The following is a 21,638-nucleotide window of genomic DNA, read 5'->3' as shown; positions in this document are numbered from 1 at the left end:
AAACAGTTATTTTCCGGATATTGTGCTGAGGTGAGCTCGGAAAGAAAAGTCATCACGTCTCCGCCGGGACTCGAACCCAGGCCCTCTTGCATACCGGGCAAGCATGCTACCATCTACACCACTGGAGACACATGAATCTGCCTTCCAAATTTCACGCACTGTGTCGTGAGGCGCTGAAGGCAGATTCATGTGTCTCCAGTGGTGTAGATGGTAGCATGCTTGCCCGGTATGCAAGAGGGCCTGGGTTCGAGTCCCGGCGGAGACGTGATGACTTTTCTTTCCGAGCTCACCTCAGCACAATATCCGGAAAATAACTGTTTCCTTGATATCTCTGGCTGAGAAAAAAGCCATCTATATCTCTCTAAACCGTCCCACCCGGGGGCCATTTCCTGAAGTTAAGAGAGGCTACTAATGCCTCTACTTCAGCGCCTCACGACACAGTGCGTGAAATTTGGAAGGCAGATTCATGTGTCTCCAGTGGTGTAGATGGTAGCATGCTTGCCCGGTATGCAAGAGGGCCTGGGTTCGAGTCCCGGCGGAGACGTGATGACTTTTCTTTCCGAGCTCACCTCAGCACAATATCCGGAAAATAACTGTTTCCTTGCTCTAAAGTTAGTCAGGTAACGTCACTGAACATTTGCCAAAGTTCAAAATGTACAAAACAATGTCATATAGACAAACATATTACACACCAAAGTCGTCAAATGTTACTTTCAAGCACACATCTGAATTCTTGACTATATGTAGAGCATATATATATTGTTTGCAACTGAATGGTTTGTTGTTCCCTTGTAATAAAGAGTGATAAGTGCACTTTCATACTCTTGCACTTTCTAGAAGAATCTGTTTCTCATTTGCCAACAAACACAGCTGATTTGAGTAATGATTGTACAGGAAGAACGACCATGTGCAGTCATTTCAAACTGAAATGCTATAATTACAGATGTCATGGTTTTGGTTCAACAAATAAGTGGCAACGTTCAGACAGGTAATGATCTAGCACAACAGTAATTGCAAAATTTGAACTGTGTAGTTGAAAAGTATGATGCTGTTCATTTGGCTTTTGGTCATTACACAGTGGGTACGCCATTGAAAACAGTCACTTGCGATCAATGCAGAGGAAAGAGAACAGATAACAGGGCATTTATCTGCACAGATTCAACACCAATTCGAACAGAACTGTCTACTTTTCTTTGTAACTCTAAAACAAAAGCAAGCCTAACGCAATATCTTTCAACGAAAGTACTGAATCATTATGAAGGAACAGAAAAAATTATTGTTGTGTCTGCAAAAACGACAGTTCATTCTAATCACATGGATGCCAATTACCTGAAAACCTGTCATGAAGAAGCTGACATGATACAAATTTATCATGCCATTCATGCTCCAAAATTAGGATATATAGTGTATTGTCTCCAGACACAGATGCATTCATATTATCATTAAGATGATGTCCACTTTTGGGAACAAAATCCCATGTAATTACTGGAATTAGAACCACCAAACGAATTGTTGCTCTCAATCCAATATATGATCGTCTTGGAGCAGAATTAGTTGATGCACTTCCTAGTTTTCACAGTTTCACTGGGTGTGACACAACAGGCAGGTTTAATGGAAAAGGAAAATTAACATGATGGCAAGCTTTCCTAAAGGTTGAACCACATGTCATTGAAGCATTTGCAGCACTAGGAAAGGAAAAACATTTATAGAATACTTATTTCAGTGCTCTAGAAGAATTTGTGTGCCAGTTATGCAGATCACCTAAACAAATAACTAACGCTAAAGATCTTCGTTGGCATATGTTTAAGAGACAGCAAGCTGAATCAAAGAGCACCTCCAACTCAAGCCACTCTTAAATAACACACACACTTAGAGCTCATTATCAAGCTTTAGTTTGGGCCAATGATATCGAACCAATGTCAGCTATGCCTCCGCCAGAATTGTAATGGTTGTAAAAAAGAAAAGTTTTTGTTCCAGTTATTACTGACTTATCGCCTGCTCCAGATGCTATAATAGAACTAACCGCATGTGGCTTGTGTTACTGTACAACTCCCTTGTACAAAAATGTGCAAATTTAAAGGTGATGAAAAAAAAATGCATGAATTCGCGATTACGTACTGTCGATGTATCTGATGGTGATTCTTCATACTACGATGACTGTCTGAACCAAAATGTACATTATTCCCCATACTACATTATATACACTAAATGTAGATTAATGTAAAGTTCTGATCATTTTATTGCGGCAAATATCATTATTGTACAAAATATCTGTAATGTTCATTTATTTGCTACAACAACAATAAATGCTTAAGGGGTCGCATACCCTTTAACATGGGAGAAAAAATATCATTAAAAATACTATTTAACAGTTGATTTATTAGAAATTTTATCCCACAATTTTTGATTAAATATGCTATCTCATGTCAAGAAAAAATTTTACATGTCTTTAATACTTCATTTTTTTTTAAATTTCAAAAAATTCATAAAAAACAGCTTGCGTGCATGATAAAACAACATGACATAAATGTAATCATACAATATTGAAATAAAATAAAGAAAATAGTTCATTTTATAAAATGAACTATAAAATTGAAATTTCATTTTGATTCATTCTTATTTAAAATTTAATTTAAATTTTGGAAAATTGGTAAAAAAATGTTTTTTTAATATATAAAACGAATATATATATGTATGGATCTGAAATCTTTTAGTTCATTTTATGAAATGAACCGTTTTCTTCATTTTAATTTCAATATTGTATGGTTACATTTATGTCATGTCATTTTATTATGTGCACAAGTTGTTTTTAATGGGTTTTTTTTTTTTAAATCAAGTATTGATGATATGTAAAATTTTTTACTGGAATAAGATAGCATATTTAATCCAAAGTATGTGAATTTTTTTAAATAAATCAATGGTAAAATATTATTTTTAATAATAATTTAATTTCTCCCCATGTTGAAAGGTATGAGATCCCTTAAATAGTACAAATTTTACCTTGTGATTGACTAATTTAACACTCACTGTGCAAATAAAAATTGGCGCCAAACATTTTTATGTTTCCTATATTTTAATGCAACAGTTTTCAACCTTCTTTAACTCGCGGAACCCTTTTCAGTGTATAATTTCTATGGCAGAACCTTGTAGGCCTCTCTTATTTACTTATCTATCAATTTTACTGATTCATTTTATTTTCCTCGAGTTGCTGCGAAGTCCCTGAGCGGTGCACATGGAGCGCTTAGGGGACTGCCTTAATGTAACGTTATATACACTCATGTCCATAAATTAAAGATAAAGATAAGAGTAGAAAGATTATTCCTCACCTTGAATTTCCAGGAACGTCTCTGTATTGGGTAGAAACGAGTAGGCTTGGCTTGAAAAATATATATACAAATATATATATCCAAAAGACTAGGAGATTAGAAAAGTTTCATCTTTGAAGAGCGTACGAACGGAAAGCACAAGGCGCGAAAACGAAATGTAAACGATGGAGAAATTAACTTCAATGTCCAAAATCAGATGCGTCCTATAGGTCACCAGTGATCCAATGCTTGTAGTGACAAGATAAAACGTAATGAAAACTTAACGATTTAATATACGAAAGAAACATAACGAGAAGGATGACACGTGTATACAAATCGGTGATACAATTTCAACTGACATTTTTTCTTTTTTTTACAATCACCAGGAGCGTGAGGAGGGTGCGCCATCTATACTGATAAGAACGCACTACAACTTTTTTTATGTAAATAGACCTTGAATGTGACTGATAAAACAATGTTGTTCCTTTGTTTCTGTGTCTTTTTTCCTTTCAAACCATGACCGTTCTAATGCATAAAAAGGTAGAAATGTTGTATTAAACTATATAACTTCATAGCTATAAACGGTTTTTGTTACTATTTTTATTTTTTTTTTATTTTTTTGCTTCTATAGATAATCATAAGAAAACTGAACAATTCTCATTGCTTATGCTATTTCCATTATTTTTCAGTATTTACAGCAGGGGTGGCCAACAGCTAGCCCATGTGGCGATTTTGTGTGGCCTGATTTTACTATTTAAAATTCCTGTGTATTATATATACACTCATATCCATAAATTAAGGATAATTCAGAATCACACGGAAATCGAAATCTAAAGTAAAAATTTCACCTGTAGAATTATCACACACATCTGCAAGAATGATATGCAAATTTCAGGAAGCCACCAGATGATGCCGATAGTATGTCACAATGACGAGAGTGTAAGAGGAGGGTATATAAGGAATGGTGGCAAAGAAGTAAAATTGTTCACAAGAGTTCTGTAAGGCGCTCAGTGCCATAAGCGAATAGTTATGACACAGAGGACGCATGTGGATGATTTTTTACGTGGTAGAATTATCGGCCGCCTGGAATGTGGCCGTACTCAGATGAAAGTATCCGAGGAACTTGGAATTGCCCAAAGTGTCATCTCTAGGCTTTGGCAACGATTCCAAGATAACGGAAATGTCAGTAAACGTTACAGTACAGATCGCCCCCGAGTTACAACGCCGAATGAAGACCGGTATTTGGCAGTAACTGCCAAAAGAAGCAGACGGAGCACAGCATCTGACCTGTCTCGTTGCCACAGGAGTGTGCCGCCACAGGTACCACAGTTTCAAGGCAAACCGTGTACAGACCTTTGGGAGATATTGGTCTATATGCTCGCAGGCCTGTCAGATGTGTTCTGCTCAAGGCAACTCACTGTCGGCAGCGATTTTCCTGGAGTAGAGAACATGCAATGTGGACATCGTCACAGTGGGTTTGTGTGATGTTTTCCGATGAGTCCAGGTTTAGCTTGCAGTCTGATTCACGTCGGACTTTCATATGGGGAACGCCAGGTACCCGTTACCAACGAGACAACATCATTGAACGACACCGTTACGGTGGTGCAGCATTGCTCGTTTGGGGTGGAATTATACTGGGCTCCAGAATAGATCTGCATGTTCAAACCGGAACCATGAAAGCCCAAATTTATCGGGACATCATTCTGGAACAACATGTATGTTTGTTTAGGGGTGCCATGGGTGCAGAATTTGTGTTTATGGATGACAACGCCCGTCCTCACCGAGCAAACATCGTGAACGAATGCCTTGAATCTGAGGATATAACCCTTATGGAATGGCCAGCATTCTCACCTGACTTGAATCCGATAGAGCATGTGTGGGACATGCTTGGCCGACGAGTTGCAGCCCGTCAACCACCTCCTACATGTGTACCGGAACTTCGGAGAGCATTGCTTGCTGAGTGGAGTGATCTTTTCCAAGATCAGATCGATAATTTGATACTCAGTATGCCTAGCCATTTTATGGACTGTATTTCATCGCATGGGAGACATACAATGTATTAACATAGGCGTAAACTTCTATACGGCCCATGGGCCCGAGCCCCCCCAACATTTTGAAGACGCGGCTCAGCCCCCCCAAAAATTCGTATGAATATGGCTTATTCATTTTGCAATGATGAAAAATTTTTTTTTTAACCAAAAGTTGTCCTAATTATGAATTAGTTAATGGAAACACAATCTGCTCAAAATTTTAGTTCTTTTAAAAAATCTGGATGGTCTTTGGCTTTCTTGTTCCATGACAATACGTTTATCTCATTTCTTCCCTGCCGTTCAATCCCCAATTGCACCCTCCATTGGTTTTCCAATCCTTACTGCCAGAAGGCACGGCTGAGAGGAAGATTCTTTGAGGTGTTGAGGGGGCTCTTTCTTCTTTGCCTGTGGCAAAAACTGAGTGTCTCTTCTTTTGTTCACTGCGACCGGAGGACGGCCATGGCGCCGACATGAAAATAAGCCCAAAGATGCATGGAGGGGGGAGGTTGAAAATTGGGAAGCAATGATATTGAAACCGAAATAAATTACACTCTATAAAGAATAGGTGCCAGAACCTAGAGGCTGAGGCCATTTGAGCCCCCCCCCCCCTCGCCGCAATAAATTTTGTAAGGGGACTGAGCCTCCCCAGTAATTACTGAAAAAAACCATTATGCAATGCATTCTCCCTCTCCTTCGTACACGCTTGAGTCCCGTATATGCGGGAGGACCAATAACTTTTAGCCCCCCCCCCCCAATGTTTTTTTGAAAAATATTGGGGAAAAAGCACATTCTAAATGCCCATTCATAACAGATCTTGAGGACCGATGCCGACATTTTTCAAGCCCCTTTACAACAAAATTTGACTGGGGTGGGGGTAGAACATAGAATCAAATAAACAACAAGTGAATTATAATATTGATTTTAAAAAAGGAAATGAAAAATAAATGATAATTTTTCAAAGGTCCAAGACCAACCCCTCGACCGGGCTTTATTGGCCCATTCGTTAAGTCACCACTACATTTTAACAATTAATACAAAATATTATCTTTATAACTAAGGGATTCCTGAACTATTTACGTTCGCAGCACTCATGGAAATTTTAAATGTTGCCCAACACCTCAGCCAACGTCTTCCTAAAGAGTGTAGTCAACACCATAACCTTGTTTTGTGGAACAGATTTGCACCCTCCACTAATATAATTTGACTGGCTCTTCGTTTTCGTAAGAATGCTCATTTAGGAAAGAAAATTAGAATTTTTTTTTGAATTTTTGAGTAGGAAAACTGAACATCCTAATCTAAATTGTGCATGTGTATCAATAAAAATTGTACAAACTGTATAATTTTTATTGATGAGGTGACTGAAAAGGCAGTGACAGCAACGCCAATGAGGTATGTGATATCCCCGCCCCCTCAACGTTTTCTCCCCATCTGGTTGGGAATTTCGAAGATGAGAAACGAAACTAAAACTAATTCAATAAAAAGTTATCAATTAGGTCATTGCAAAGATGGCCTACTACACATTATCGGTGGGGGGGGGGGGATAGCCTACAAGTTGGCTACAAGACTACATTCATAAGAAAAATATCGCTCACAAATTGAAAAGAATTTCTTCAATTTATAAAGTAAAAATTAATCTTCAATTACCTAAGGAAGCAGGTTGGCCACCCCTTTATAAATAGTGAAATGCATGCACAATATTGGTATGTAAGTGCCGCAAAATGTATCTATTTAAAATTCAATAAATCATAAATAGTCAGTCCTCGGTATAACGTCACTCGGGGACCAAATAAAAATGACCGGAAGCTGCGATAACTTGATAACGAGTAATCCCATTTCACTAATTTTGTTGGCAAGGACTATAAAAGAGATGTTATAGGCATCCCCTATCCTGCATCAGGGCCTCAGGCTGGGGCCTTTGGTGGATATAGTGAATTTTTCGTGTGAAAAACAAAAAATGATAGGGGGGGAGGAATCGTCCCCCCGCACTGGAGCCTTGTTAGTCCAATACCTTTTAAAGCAGCCTGCTCTAGAAGGTGTTGGTTAGTCCCACCGTTGAGCGGGCGGGGGCATGTTTATAGTGCAATGTATGTCTGATGATAATAGTTATGACTTTACAATGAGATCTTTGGACGAGAGATCTTTTCAAGCCTCTTTCTCGGTCATCCGTTTATAAGATTTCAAATTGAAAATTAATTCAACAAAGAAAAAATTATAGGTTTTCTTTCCATGTATAGCGAGAAAATTCTTTTTCTATGAACACAGGACCATAGCGTGCCTTTTCGGGGCCCCCAGGGCACACTTTTTCTGGGAGCCCTTGGAAAGGATTATTATTATGCAAAATAAATGTACATTATTTTGTGGCGCCCAATTAGGCATGTGGCCCTGGTGCAATGCCCCGGTTGCTCCAGCCTAGTTAGGGGGCCTGTATGACCATATAGTAGTTATTCCAGACAACCAGCTTTCGCGGGTAGATAGGACAAGGCAAATCGCTTTGGGACAAGATCAAAGAAAAGCGTTGGGTCGCAATAGGCAGGATTAACCATTGAGGACAACCAAGCACGTACTTCTGGCACGGGCATCAGAAAAGAGCAATCACTAATTTATTTTTTCTTAGCTGAGGATTGTTTACTGTCACTGTAGATCGGCTGGCGACAGAAGTAGAAAATGCCATCAGTGAATCCTCTTGAATGCACTTCTGTACTATGCCTGTGACAGATACCCATTATGAGTTTAAAAAACAAAAGAAAAAAAAAGGAGAAAACTGTTCAACAGAATACACCCCCCCCCCTCACTTGTTAACTTGGGAACTGGTTGACGGGTCTATATCGCTTCCTGTACGATCTCCTTCCTCATTGTTCGTACACCCCTCTGGAGGTAGCAATGTATTATATGATAGCAATAATGAGATGGATGTTGTAGTTTTCCTGTCAGCGGCGCTTTGACTATTTTTGTTCCACTGTAGAAATTTAGTAGCCTTTCTAGAATACAACTGCCCTGAAGCGAGGCGGAGCATACACAAACACACACATATATATAGGCGAATTCCGAACAAAGACGCACCCGAATGGGCAGCCAGATGTATTGGAAATTTTTCCCTGAGGAAGCGTGAGAACTTTCCCGAAATTTTCAGTCATGGATACCGCCATCTAACTGAATCATGTGTTTATAGGTGTTTAAGTAACACACATCTCTGTGTCCCTCCTTCAGGAAGCTAGCACAGTGTTACATTTTTATGTTGTCCAGATGTACTAACCATGAGAAAAAAACGAAGAATCGTTGTGTGTTCATGTGTCATCGTTGAGTGTTCATGTTACAAATTTTCAAGTCAACGCTGATCGATCGTTGCATCCTTACTCACCCTTCATGATGAAGGAATCATCATCAAAGCCCAATTTGTAGCAGAGCAACAATAATCTTGGTAAGTACAACCTCATTAGCAGTTTCTCTAATTTTTTGGGAATTTTGCGATTGCATAAAATGTTTATACAGATATTCTTGAGGCCAAAAGCTTTTACGACAAACATTGTTTGGAACAAGATTGCTAAAGAAATCTAAAGTACAGTAGAACCTAGATTATCCGAGGGTGGATTATCCGGAGTTCAGAAATTACAAAACTACGAAAGGTGAAAGAAAACCGACCATGAAATTATTGATCAGACAACACAAGAGATTTTGGTAATATTCGGTGATAGTGATTAGAAGAATGGGAACAGAGATTGTTATTGAAGTTATGATCAGTTAGATCAGAGTATCCTATAATGGGCAATATCGCCCCTTGGGGGCATGGAAAGGTCCGAGGGGGGGGGGATTGAGAAAAAAACTAATTCTGAAGAGGAGGACGATGAAACAAAAAGTTTGGAAAACTGCCAGTTGGATTATTCAAATTTGTTTTGCTTAAACAGTGTCTCTAATAACAAGGAACAAAATAAGTCGAAAATAATTTGTGTAAAAAAAACATCTTATGACACCCAAATTTTTTGGTTTTTCTGCAAGTCAGGACCTTTGACTTGAAGTGCCCCTAGAAAAAAGTGGAAAATTATAACCCTGCATAAATAGGGTCAAAGATGTTTAGTTTATTAGCGAATAGAGTAAATACTGTGCTGTTTAAATTAAATGGGCCACTTCATGCAGAAATTAGGACCGGTTCAGAAACTATATAATTGTATAACTAGGTTCTTGTGTGTATTTTTTGCGTAAATTTAAATGTGAGTATTTGACATGATGATACAAGAAATATTTATTTTAAATCAACGAAATGTATAAATATGCGTTTCATTCGAACTGTTTGCTATTGCTGCTATGTTTGGTTATTCCTGGTGATTTAAACCGTGGTTTTCGATAGGCCGTGGTCAGCATTACATGATTGAAAATTTTTATATCGTTAGATTATTAAGTTATTTTTGTTAAAATTAGTTTTTAGGATAAAATATGAATGGCATATCTATCACGTGGGTGTTTATGGTCAAAACTGATACCAATTGATTTATTGAAAATGATTTCAAATAAGATAATGCTTGATCAAAAATAATTACCGGTCCTGCAGGTCCTTCAACGTTGAAATTTTTTACATACATCAGTAGTATATGAGCAAAAAAACACTATACGTTGAATATAAGTGTTATACAAATACTAAAATTTCGGTTAATAAGCACTCGCTCAGACGTACATTACATGTAAACAAAGATTTTCCCCCTTCTGATTTATGAATTAAAAAAAAAAGTATTTATACTTTTACTGATATCAGTATGACTTCAGTATTATACTAATACTGAAGTGTTTGTTGTTAAGAAAAATAAGCGAACTGCTATGCCAATGGATTTTTAAACGTTTGCTATCTGCGGCACACTTTAATATTAATAGCAACTGATCACTTATGTTGGCCAAATAAAATCGAAACCAATGTTTTTATACCCTCTATGGTTCTCGTTCATAAAACGTATTGAAAATTATTTTTTTTCCAGAAACCGATGTAAATTGGCACTGTTAGCATATTTTTAACTGAAACAATACATCATCACAGCAATTTAATTAATTATACTGGATTTAACTAGCTAAAATAATTAATTAAGGGTAAAATATAGTCTGCCTTAATTTTAATGTTATCTATAAACAGATAGAATTTTGCGCAGCAAAGTTGAATAGTTTCGTCCTTGAATTTTATTTCCATTTCCCTCAATTTGGTGCTATAATATAAATCTCTGAGCACGTAAAATTGGGACAGCTCTCAAATATGACACCAACAAGGAATCGGCTTTTTCTAGATAGATAAAAATTATTGTACTTATATAGCTGTACCTTGTACTGAAATGACACTAAAGGATGTACTTTCTGAAATACCAAAAAACCTGTTTGTGTTTTTTGACCATTTACCATGTCTATTCAAAAATCAACGGGACTATATAGGGTTAATGCGCAAAAAAGTTGCTCTTCCTTCACATTGTTTTGATTGATTTCATAATGAGATTATCACCATATCAGATATTATCTACACCGAACTTTTGTCATTAATTACGCAATAATAATTTTCTTATTATTAATACGTGAAAGAGCTCAGTATGGTATTGCATTTTTCCTCTCTTTAAACACTGTACTCACTCAGACATTTTTATACTTTTGTTTTGTTTGTTTATATTGAATTTTTTGCAAATCAAATACAGTACTCCTGTACTATATTGAAATGCACATTATTGAACACAAATGAAATGAAATTAAGTATTTCTGCTCGAAGAAATGCCGACCAACAAAAAACCAAAATATCAAATCGTAATATTTTCAGTGATTTTGTCCTCTTCTCCCCCCCCCCCCACCTCTAAAGAGAAAAAGAAATGAACATGAAGTAAAATCATTTGTCAAACATTTTATACGATAGCGGCTCTGGCTGCATAAGCCTATATGACCATGCTTTTTGAATTTTTCATCGAGTATAAATTTCAATACTGTTTTAAAACATTGAATGATTCCTGTTTTGATGTCATTTGAATATAGCCGATCTTGACAAATCAAAAACTATGTACGAAACAGCCATATTCCTGAAGAGCCAAGCATGGTTTTTGCTGAAGAAAAACGGTCCGAAATGATGTTTTTTAGATTTTTTCAGGACTTACGGAGACCCCCCCCCTCTCCCATGTTGAAAGCCACACTGTTTTCGTCATCCTATGATTCCACTCTAGCAATCACATGCAGAGAATGTTTGGTGCCGATACTGATTTTCTAGTCGCCATGGTGACCTGGAGCCCGAGATTTGTCAAGCCCTGGTATATAGGGACAGGGTTCGTATCCTCCTTTAAAATCCTTGGAGAAAAAGTTCATTTTCAAGTCTTTAAGAGTCCTTGAAAAAAATTATAATCATTCTCAAAGTGTTCCTGCGGATGTGACCACGGAGTGGAGGTGGCTTCAACAATATCTGTTGCAAGTTCCGAAATGAACTGACTGCTAATGGAGGTTGATTGTTGACCGTAGATGCACGCAAAAACAGTTCTTTAAAACAGAACTGATTTTTTTCAGAAGAGCTGAACTCGATGCTTTATTGACTTTTTTCTTGAATATAGAAATCGAACAACACAGACGAATTTTTTGTTTAAGTTTATAAATAACGCATTTTTGTATTTCAAATCTTGAAAGGAACATCATAAGAGTGCTTGAGGTTTATGAAACAGCAATGTTATGTCAATCTTGTGCTGTATTTCGAGTAATTTTTTTTTGTAATATAATTTTTTCTTGATTTCAATTTCATGAAATATGGTTTTGAATTACAATAATTTTTAGTTTTCTTAGGGAAATTTTTGCAGAAGAGTAAGGTAGAGATAACGTTTCAGTTATACGATTTTTGCATTTATACGATGCTTTGACCCGACTGTTCGGCGACATGCTTAAAAACCTCGTTTATACAACGCGACGAATAAACGAGGTTCCATTGTATGGGGCTTGAGCCCCCCCAACATTTTCAATAACTTTACGCCCTTGTGTATTAACCATCATACCAACCATGTAATAAGTTTTTGTGAAGGAGATATTTTTTTACAATTGCTCCAGGGAGCAAAAATCATAGTTTTTATGAATGGTATCATACAAACACCATCGTTTTTCTTCTTTATCTTTTGTTTAATAAATAGGCTTTATGAATAAGTAACGTTTATTTTGTTTCTGAACCTTTATTTGCCGAAGCTGGCATTACCCTTAATTTATGGACATGAGTGTATATTTGTTATAGGCATATGCTGAATTTTCTCCTCTCGAAGTCTACTGCTCTATTTTTCACTATATTACTCATATATTAGACAAATCTGCTAGTTTTCTGGGTCATTATACTGGTGCAGCTTATACACCAGGGTGTTGCCCCATGTGCGGCCCTCCACATTGAAGCAGCCCATTATGATGGCCCTAGAACAGTGAGAAGTTGACCAACCCTGCTCTACAGCAATACTTAAATATTTTTGTTAAATTTTTTTTTCATATTAATTTCTTGTGCACCACATATATTTATATGTTAAAATATTTTAAGGCAAGACAGGGACGAACAACTATCGTAGTAGCTCATCGATTGTCAACAATTAGAACAGCAGATAAAATTGTGGCAATATCGCATGGAAAAGTTAAAGAAGTAGGAACTCATGAAGAACTGATGGCGAAGAAAGGAATTTATTATGAGCTAGTTACCACTCAAGTAATCATTTCTTTGTAACAAATCTATGAGATTGATTTTTTTTAAATCATATATCTGGAGTCATTATTTGATTCTTCATTTAATCAAAAATAGGTCTTGTATAATTGTTGTAGAATAAAAATTATATGCAAGTATGTGGTGTAACTCATACTCTGGATGTATTTTTGGCATATGCAATGTCAGATATAAATTTTGATGTTGGCTGAAACTGTTTTGAACTGGCTAAAATTTTATTGCTGAAAATTTGTATTTTTGGGTTAATTAAAATAAATTTAAATCACATTCATTTATTTAGCTTTGATGTTTTCTCACTTACATAATTTTTTTTATTCCACTTTCAATATAAAACATTTATTTTGTCTCAAGGTTGGTGTTGAAGAGGAGGATAACGATGAAGAAGAGGATGATGTTTTCGAAGATGTAAAGATTCCAATGCTGCAGCGGCAGAGGAGTGCAATGAGCTCTTGCTCTTATAATTCTGATGATACAACCCCATCTCATGTTTTAGGTCGCACTTTATCTTCAGCCAGTGCCAGGAACTTCAGAGTGATGGTAAGATTTTTTATCTTTTATTTCATGTAGCTTCAGTTGAATGAATAGTTGTTACATTTTTTGATGTGAAGCAGACATTTAGGATTAATTACCACTACAAGCATTACAAGATATGCAGGAAACTGGCTGTTATGTAGAGATGATAGCTATTGGTAAGAAAATTCACATTTGTCTTTTCTGGGACTCAAACCACAGTCCTCTTGTAGTCTGGGTGAATGCGCTACCACTACACTATAGAAGCAATGAGAAATTTCTTACTTGGAGCATATACAGCCAAACTTGGTTAATTAAAAGTCCAAAGTCACTGGAAAAAAGTCCAACTATCTGAAATTTGAATTATCCAATCGATCTAACCTGGATCTGTAAAATTACTACAAATCGCAATAATTAATCAACAACTTTCACATAAGATAATAATTACATTGCTCCACACTAATTTTGTTCTCAAAGATATTTCAGTAATTTTGGGGTGTGTTGATTCCGAATCTGGCATTGGTTTTGTCAGATAAAGGGAAAATTAAATTTCAATGGTAATATAAACTGAAGAGCCAAAAAAACTGGTACAGGCATGCGTATGCAAATAAAGAGATATGGAACCAATCAGAGTACGGCGCTGCGGTCGGCAACGCCTATATAACACAACAAGTGTCCGGCATAGTTGTTAGATCGGTTACTGCTGCTACAATGGCAGGTTATCGAAATTTAAGTGAGTTTGAACGTGGTGTTATAGTCGGCGCACGAGAGATGGGACGTAGCATCTCCGAGGTAGCGATGAAATTTAGATTTTCACGGACGACAATTTCATGTGTGTACCTTGAATATCGGGAATCCGGTAAAAAATTAAATCTACGACATCGCTGTGGCCGGAAAAAGATCATGCAAGAACAGGACCAACGACGACTGATGAGAATCATTAAACGTGACAGACGTGCAACCCTTCCGCAAATTGCTGCAGATTTCAATGTTGGGCCATCAACAAGTGTTAGCGTGCAAACCATTCAACGAAACATCATCGATATGGGCTTTCTGAGCCGAAGGCCCACTCGTGTACCCTTGATGACTGCACGACACAAAGCTTTACGCCTCGCCTGGGCCCGACAACACCGACATTGGACTGTTGAGGACTGGAAACACGTTGCCTGGTCTGACGAGTCTCGGTTCCAATTGCTTCGAGCTGATGGACGTGTACGGGTATGGAGACAACCTCATGAATCCATGGACCCTACATGTCAACGGGGACTGTTCAAGCTGGTGGAGGCTCTGTGATGGTATGGGGCATGTGCAGTTGGCATGATATAGGACCCCTGATACGTCTAGATACGACTCTGACAGGTGACAGGTACGTAAGCATCCTGTCTGATCACCTGCACCCATTCATGTCCATTGTGCATTCCGACGGACTTGGACAATTTCAGCAGGACAATGCAACACCCCACACGTCCAGAATTGCTACAAAGTGGCTCCAGGAACACTCTTCTGACTTTAGACACTTCCGTTGGCCACCTAAATCCCCAGACATGAACATTATTGAACATATCTGGGATGCCTTGCAACGTGCTGTTCAGAAGAGATCTCCACCCCCCTCTTATTCCTATGGATTTATGGACAGACCTGCAGGATTCATGGTGGCAATTACCTCCAGCACTACTTCTGACATTAGTCGAGTCCATGCCACGTCATGTTGTGGCACTTCTGCGGGCTCACGGAGGCCCTACACGATATTAGGCAGGTGTACCAGTTTTTTTGGCTCTTCAGTGTATAACCAGCATATAAATCGCATTGGTTGACAATATACATTGTTGGTGTGGTCGAGTCTCCAGTAGTGTAGATGCATCATGCTTGTCCGGAATGCAAGCGAAGAAGACTAAGGTTTGAGAACCGACAAAGATCAGATAATTTTTCTTTTTAAGTTCACCTTGGCATAAAATCCAGAAAATATCTGTTCCCTTAATATGTGTCAAGTTTTGTGTAGGCTCTTTGGATATTTTTTATAATTATTATTTTTCTGTTCATGTGAGTGGCAACAGTTAGTTTGTCAAGCTAATGAGTGGTCCAGTCCAGTCATTGTGTTCCTTTAGAAAAGAGATGTAAATAAAGATATGTTAAGTTTTTTGTCGCTATTAAAATTATTAATTGAACGTGTGATGCTGATAGCAGTTAATTTCCCCGGGCAGCACGATTTTGAACTAAAAATTTTTTGGTACACTGGGCGGGACTGCTTCGATTAATATTGTTGTTTTTCCCGTAATTTGTTTCCAGTATGTTTCTCACTGTGATACGGAAACTTTGAAGAAAACGAGCGCAGTATAATGAGCTGCTTATACAAAGTCATGTAACAAGTTTGGAGTGTTGCTTTCCACCAGTGATGTGCAGCCAGCAGCGGTAGAGACAGAATTGAACATTTTTATTTCTAAAGCAGCGGTTGGATGGCACGCACAGCTATTTTAGCACTTCTGGATGAAGCTGAATTTGAGATGAGTATGAAATCTTGGAGGATTTTCGAGACAGAGCTTTAAGAATTGGTTTAAGTGCTCAAAGAATTATCGATATTCTTCATCACGGAAACGTCAGTACTGACACCTCGGTAATTCGTGAAAATGATTCGGACCAAAAGTTTAGGTTATCAAAGCTAGAGTTGCGAAATTTTGATGGTGAGGTGAAGAAATGGTTGCCATTCTAGAGCCAATTTGAAAAGATCTACGCAGACAAGGACATTGCTGAATCGAATAAGTCCCAGTACTTGTTGCAATCAACGGAGAAGGATTCATCCTTCTTTACGTTTACTTCGTGCGAGAGAAGTGGCAGAAAGTTTTCTACCCACCGGGGACAATTATCAGAAGGCAGTTGACAGTTTAAAGTGTAGTTTTGGACGTGATGATTTATTGGTAGAGGTGTACATCAGGGAAGTTTTGAAGTTGGTTTTGAAGAATGCCACAGCTCATGGTTATTCAGACAGGTTATTTGTACTTTATGATAGCTTGTAATCACAAATACGTGCTCTCAAGACTCTGGGAGTCACAACTGAGAAAAGTGTTGTGCTACTTTTTCCACTAGTGGAAGGATTCCACTAGCGGAAAAAGTTACAGGATCAAAAGTTAAAGGATCGATTAGTCTTCCAGAGCTTGGCAGAGAAGTTCAAATATTGAACATCGAAGTGATCCACAGATCTGACTCGGGAGCCTGCTTGATTTTGTGAAATCTGAAGTTGAGTATGAAGAACAGATCAATCTCGCAATGGCTGTATTTGGTTTGAAGGAAGCATTGCCAAGTAAGGGTGGATCTCATAGAGCAACTTGTGAGAAGGTGGCCACAGGTGCTAGTTTGTTTACTTCATGGGCATGTGATGGAAAAGTTAGTGTTGTTTGCAATTGTAAACGTGAAAGTTCTAATTGTTTCAAGGCTCAATAGGTGACTTTTGTGGATAAACAAAAAATTACTCAAGGACAAGGGACATTGTTTCAAGCGTTTGAAGGGGTCTCATTGAGCTGTCAGATGTAAATAATGTGTGAAATATGCTATTTGTTCTAAGTGTCATTATGTTTTTGTGTCCAGATTTAGCAAGTAACACACCAGTTACAGGGATGTGCCAAGGTGAACGTGTCAAAGACTCTGAAGTTGCATCAAGAAGAGTCTATCAATTTGGCTAAGTTCTTCAACTCAAATTCAAAAGTCCTATTGCAAATGCTTAATTGTTATTTTGTCGAAAGGAAGCATAATGTGAAGGTAAGAGTATTATTTGACACAGGCTCTCAAAATTTGTTCATTAGAAAGGAGGCAGCTGCTGCTTTAAGATATGTACCTTTGCATCAACAAGTGCTTTCTCATTCTCTTTTTGGAGGGAGAAAAATTGGTGAAGAAGTTCATAATGTATATAAGATAGAATTATAGGCAGTTTGGATGGTAAATTCCTCTGCAACTTCGATGCTCTTGAACAAAGCGACATCTGTGACAGCATCCCTTCAGCACAAAATGGACCTTGGATGGACGAATTAAGATCTACGTAAATTTTTGTTGAAAATGCTGAAGATACAAAATGTGTTGACATGTTGATTAGAGCTGATGTGCTGGAAGAAAAGGGTTCTCAAATGTAGACTGGTTGCTATGAATACCTGTCTTGGATGGACGTTGCTAGGAAAGACTAATATGTATTCTAAAGATGAAGTTACAGTAGCAACAACGACCATTGCAATGTTTATAAAAGAATCCAAGATATCAGACCTTTTTGACCTTGTGCTTGGAATAACTGATCCCACTGCCACAAAATTGAAGCAAGAGAAGGAGTTTCTGATGAAACAATTTTTGAAGAAACTGTCTGGGTGAATAAAAATGGCTGGTATGAAATTGCTCTACCTTGGTGTGAAGGTCATCCACCCCTACCGAGTGCTGTCTTAACGTATGGGCCCACGCGGGTATGGGCCGGGGGCCCCCAGAGAAGATGGGCCTCAGAAAAAGGAAAAGCAGTTGAAAGGGCCTCAGAAAAATCCATTGGCCCGAGAGCCCTTGATGCTCTTAAGACGGCCCTCCCCCTACCCTCTAATAAGGACTTGGCTGTGAAGCGGTTGGACACTATGACCAAGAGACTCCACACAGAAAATTTGTTCAATTCATATGCTGATGTCTTCAAAGTATGGGCGTCCTTAAATATCATTGAAGAAATACCACATGAAGCTATACAAAAAAAACATTATTTGTTTCATAGACCAGTTGTCAAGAAACACGGAATATTCAAGGGTGCGTCCTGTGGTGTTTGATGCTTCAGGTAGGAAGGTAGGATCTCTCTCTCTCTTTAAATCACTGTTTGGAGCCTAGTCTCAATTTGTTGGCATTGATTCTTAACCACCTTCTAAGATTCAGAGAATTCAAGTATGAGCTCACTGCAGATATTGAGAAGGCTTTTCTACAAATAAAGGTACGTCCAGAGGATTGCGACTATCTACATTTCTTGTGGTGGAATGAGAAGGAAAACTTGATGATCCTCTCATTCTAGAGTTGTGTTTGGTATCAAAAGTAGTCCATTTCTTCTAGATCATCACTTGAAGAAATATTTGAATAATTCAAAATTTCAACACACTGCTGAGAAACTCCTCAAGAACTTCTATGTTGATAATCTTGTCAGCAGTCTGGATAATGAATGTGAAATTCCATGTTTCATTGAACAAGCTTGTTTGATCATGGTTGAAAGGAAGTTAAATTTGAGATGATGGCAGTACCCAGGAGATGACAACCCAGATAAATTTGCATCACTTCTAGGACTTGTGTGGGATCATGAAAAAGATGTTGTTAAAATGAATTTGGATTGGCTGGAGACATGAATTTGATAAGATTTCCAAAAGAACAGTTCTTTCTGTGACTCACAAGATTTTTGATCCTATCGGTTTCTTGTGTCTTGTTTTGCTGAAACCTAAGCTGTTGTTACAGAGAATGTGGAAGGATGGTTTGTCACACATGGGACAGTGAGGTCAAAGATGATTTGAAAAAAGAGTTTATGGATTGGTATGTGGAGCTTATTGTTTTGAGGGATGTGTCCATCTAGCATCATTTTTAAGAAAATGTTGGTGTTCACACCTTCTGCGATGCAAGTGCCTATGCATATGCCATTGCAGTTTTCATTCGTGTTGAGTGTTTACAGTGCATCGAGGTCCATCTATTGGCAGCTAAATCTAGAGTTTCTCTTGTGAAGCCTGTCTCTATCTCTCGTCTAGAACTGTTGGCTGTCACGATGAAAGCTCGCTTATGTAAATCTGTTTTAGAGGGGCTCCAGTGGAAGAATATTGAACAACATTTTTTTGGATGGATTTTACCACAGTATTGACCTGGATATAACAAAATGAACCGTGGAATGTTGTTGTATATAATCTAGTACAGGAGATGAGGAAGTTGACAGATCCAGGCCTCTGGAAACATATTCCAGGGACTAGCACTCCTGCTGACCCGCCATCAAGAGGCTGTTCAGCCAGACAATTGTTGTCAAATAAATGGTGGGAGGGACCTACATGGCATTCACAACCAGAAGCAGAGTGGCCTGCTACAGAACTTGTATTTGACAGAGAAGCTATCTGAAAAGAGAAAAAAAATCCTACATCAAGTTCTGTAACTATTTGTTCATTGAGTCAGTCAACTACTGAAGAAGATGGAAATGCATCTCTATTCGACTACTATTTCTCAAGCTATGACAAGATGATTCGAATGATAGCCTGGATGTTGAGATTTATTTCCAAGTGTAGTGTTTCTACATCTTTGAGAGTGACTGGAGAATTATCTTATGAAGAAGTCAAAAGAGCAGAAATCATGTTGCTGAAAGTTATGCAAAGGGAATACTTTTTGGATGAAAAGAACAAAAAGAAATTGAGTTCATTCATGCCATTCACAGATAACGATAGACTGTTGAGGTTTTGAAAACCAAAATAACTTACAGGAAAGATTCATTTGATTTTTGCCATCATTTTACCTTCAGACCACAAGGTGGTAAAGCGCCTGATAATGACAGAGCATAAGAAGAATTTGCATGCTGGGACTCAGATGCCGTTGAATGTTCTAAGAGAGCATTATTGGATTTTGAATGCAAGAAAAACTAAGATCTATTGTGGCTAAATGTGTTGTTTGCTTGAGGCATGCGAAACAGACCCTGACTGCTCCAACATCTTTGCTGCCTGAAAACAGAATAAAATAGACGAGTTTTTGAGATTGTTGGAATCGATACAGCTGGGCCCTTATACTTGAAGGGAAATATCAAGGCATGGATATGCATATACACCTGTATATAGAAACGTCCTCTCCACGTGTCAATACAAGATTCATCGAAAGACTGTTTATTTGTGGAGATGGAGATTACAAGGAAGAAAATTCATCACTGCCCCCATGGGGACTCGAACCCTGGTCTCTCACTTGCCGGACGAGTGCTCTACCATCTAAGCTATGGAAGCAGATAGAATATTGATTGTTGACGCCGTCCATGTGCGGTGCCTTTCAACATATATATACGCTCCAAGGTTGAAATATTCTATCTGCTTCCATAGCTTAGATGGTAGAGCACTTGTCCGGCAAGCGAGAGACTGGGGTTCGAGTCCCCGTGGGAGCAGTGATGAATTTTCTTCCTTGTAATCTTCATCTCCACAAATAACCAGTCTTTTGATGAATCTTGTATATACACCTGTGTTGTATTTTGAACTATTGTGATCTCTATCTACTGAGGGTTTTCGGAGGTTTATTGCACGTATATGTGGGCCCTCTATGGTTTACTGTGATAACGGCACCAATTTTGTGGGTGCTTCCAATCAATTGAAACTGGTTGACTGGGATGAAATCGCCCAACACAGCACTGCAAAGAGAATTCAATAGTTTGAAGAACAGGATTCAGAGTTTCAATTGCTTCCATGGCTCCCTCAGTTACCCGATTTCAACCTAATCGAGCATTTGTGGGACGAAGTTGAAAAGTCTGTTAACCCTTCAACCGTCGAAGACGCGTTGACACGTCATAAAAATTCTTTCGAAAACGGGCAAGGACGTGTTGACGCAACCAAAAAATTCTCTTGAAAACGGGTGAGGACGCGTCCTGGCCAGACCAGTGCCTTCCCCTAGCTGCTTTGTCTGAGACTTGTCACCCATGCTGTTTGGCGAGCACCTCCCTCGCCATTCAGTACTGCTGATCTCATTGTAGGAAGCTCTTCACCGGCACATAATACAGCAAGCAGACATGAATAAAGGGAATAAAGGACACTGTGTTCTCTATTATGTACTATAGTTATCCTGAATAGCGAAATATCTGTGCTTGTGTGAGTGTGTTACTTTGAAATGTGGTTATATACTGTGCGTTTGAGAAAACTCATTCCTTTTAGAGCAATTTTTTTTTATAATATTCCCCAAGAAGTTCGGAAACATTGTAATATAATTGATTGCACTTGTTAAATACAGTAATAGTGCTGACAAGTTCAAATTTTTAAACTTTTAAAATTAACATTCTAATATCAAGATTTCTTTTTCTAAAATTAACATTTTTTGAATAATTGTAATAATATTTATTGTGATACTTCTTTGATAATATTTCTTGAATGATTCTTGAGAGTTCGAAAATCATTCAAGTATTCAAAA

At 38.0% G+C, this 21,638-nt stretch overlaps 1 protein-coding gene and 3 non-coding genes across 6 annotated transcripts in view; 3 read left to right on the top strand and 1 right to left on the bottom strand.

The window, feature by feature from the left end:
* The window catches only part of LOC149088330 (ATP-dependent translocase ABCB1-like), a 532,351-nt gene that overhangs the window by 359,934 nt on the left and 150,779 nt on the right, over positions 1–21,638 (top strand). For all 3 annotated transcript variants that reach the window (XM_089247148.1, XM_089247163.1, XM_089247155.1), the window contains exons 15-16: positions 12,837–12,998; positions 13,365–13,550. In XM_089247148.1, coding sequence (XP_089103274.1) covers positions 12,837–12,998; positions 13,365–13,550 — 348 coding nt within the window. The remainder of the gene's footprint in view (positions 1–12,836; positions 12,999–13,364; positions 13,551–21,638) is intronic.
* TRNAT-GGU (transfer RNA threonine (anticodon GGU)) lies at positions 56–129 on the bottom strand. The gene has a single exon. It is a non-coding gene; the product is annotated as a tRNA-Thr (tRNA).
* TRNAT-GGU (transfer RNA threonine (anticodon GGU)) lies at positions 192–265 on the top strand. Its single transcript has one exon. It is a non-coding gene; the product is annotated as a tRNA-Thr (tRNA).
* TRNAT-GGU (transfer RNA threonine (anticodon GGU)) lies at positions 471–544 on the top strand. The gene has a single exon. It is a non-coding gene; the product is annotated as a tRNA-Thr (tRNA).

Source organism: Pholcus phalangioides, unplaced genomic scaffold (assembly GCF_987345545.1).
Source record: "Pholcus phalangioides strain wild (caught in Gottingen) unplaced genomic scaffold, Ppha-v1.0 ptg000003l_1, whole genome shotgun sequence".
Lineage (NCBI taxonomy): Eukaryota > Metazoa > Arthropoda > Arachnida > Araneae > Pholcidae > Pholcus > Pholcus phalangioides.
Note: the sequence above shows the minus strand (reverse complement) of the source record. Positions and strands in the feature narration are given on the sequence as shown.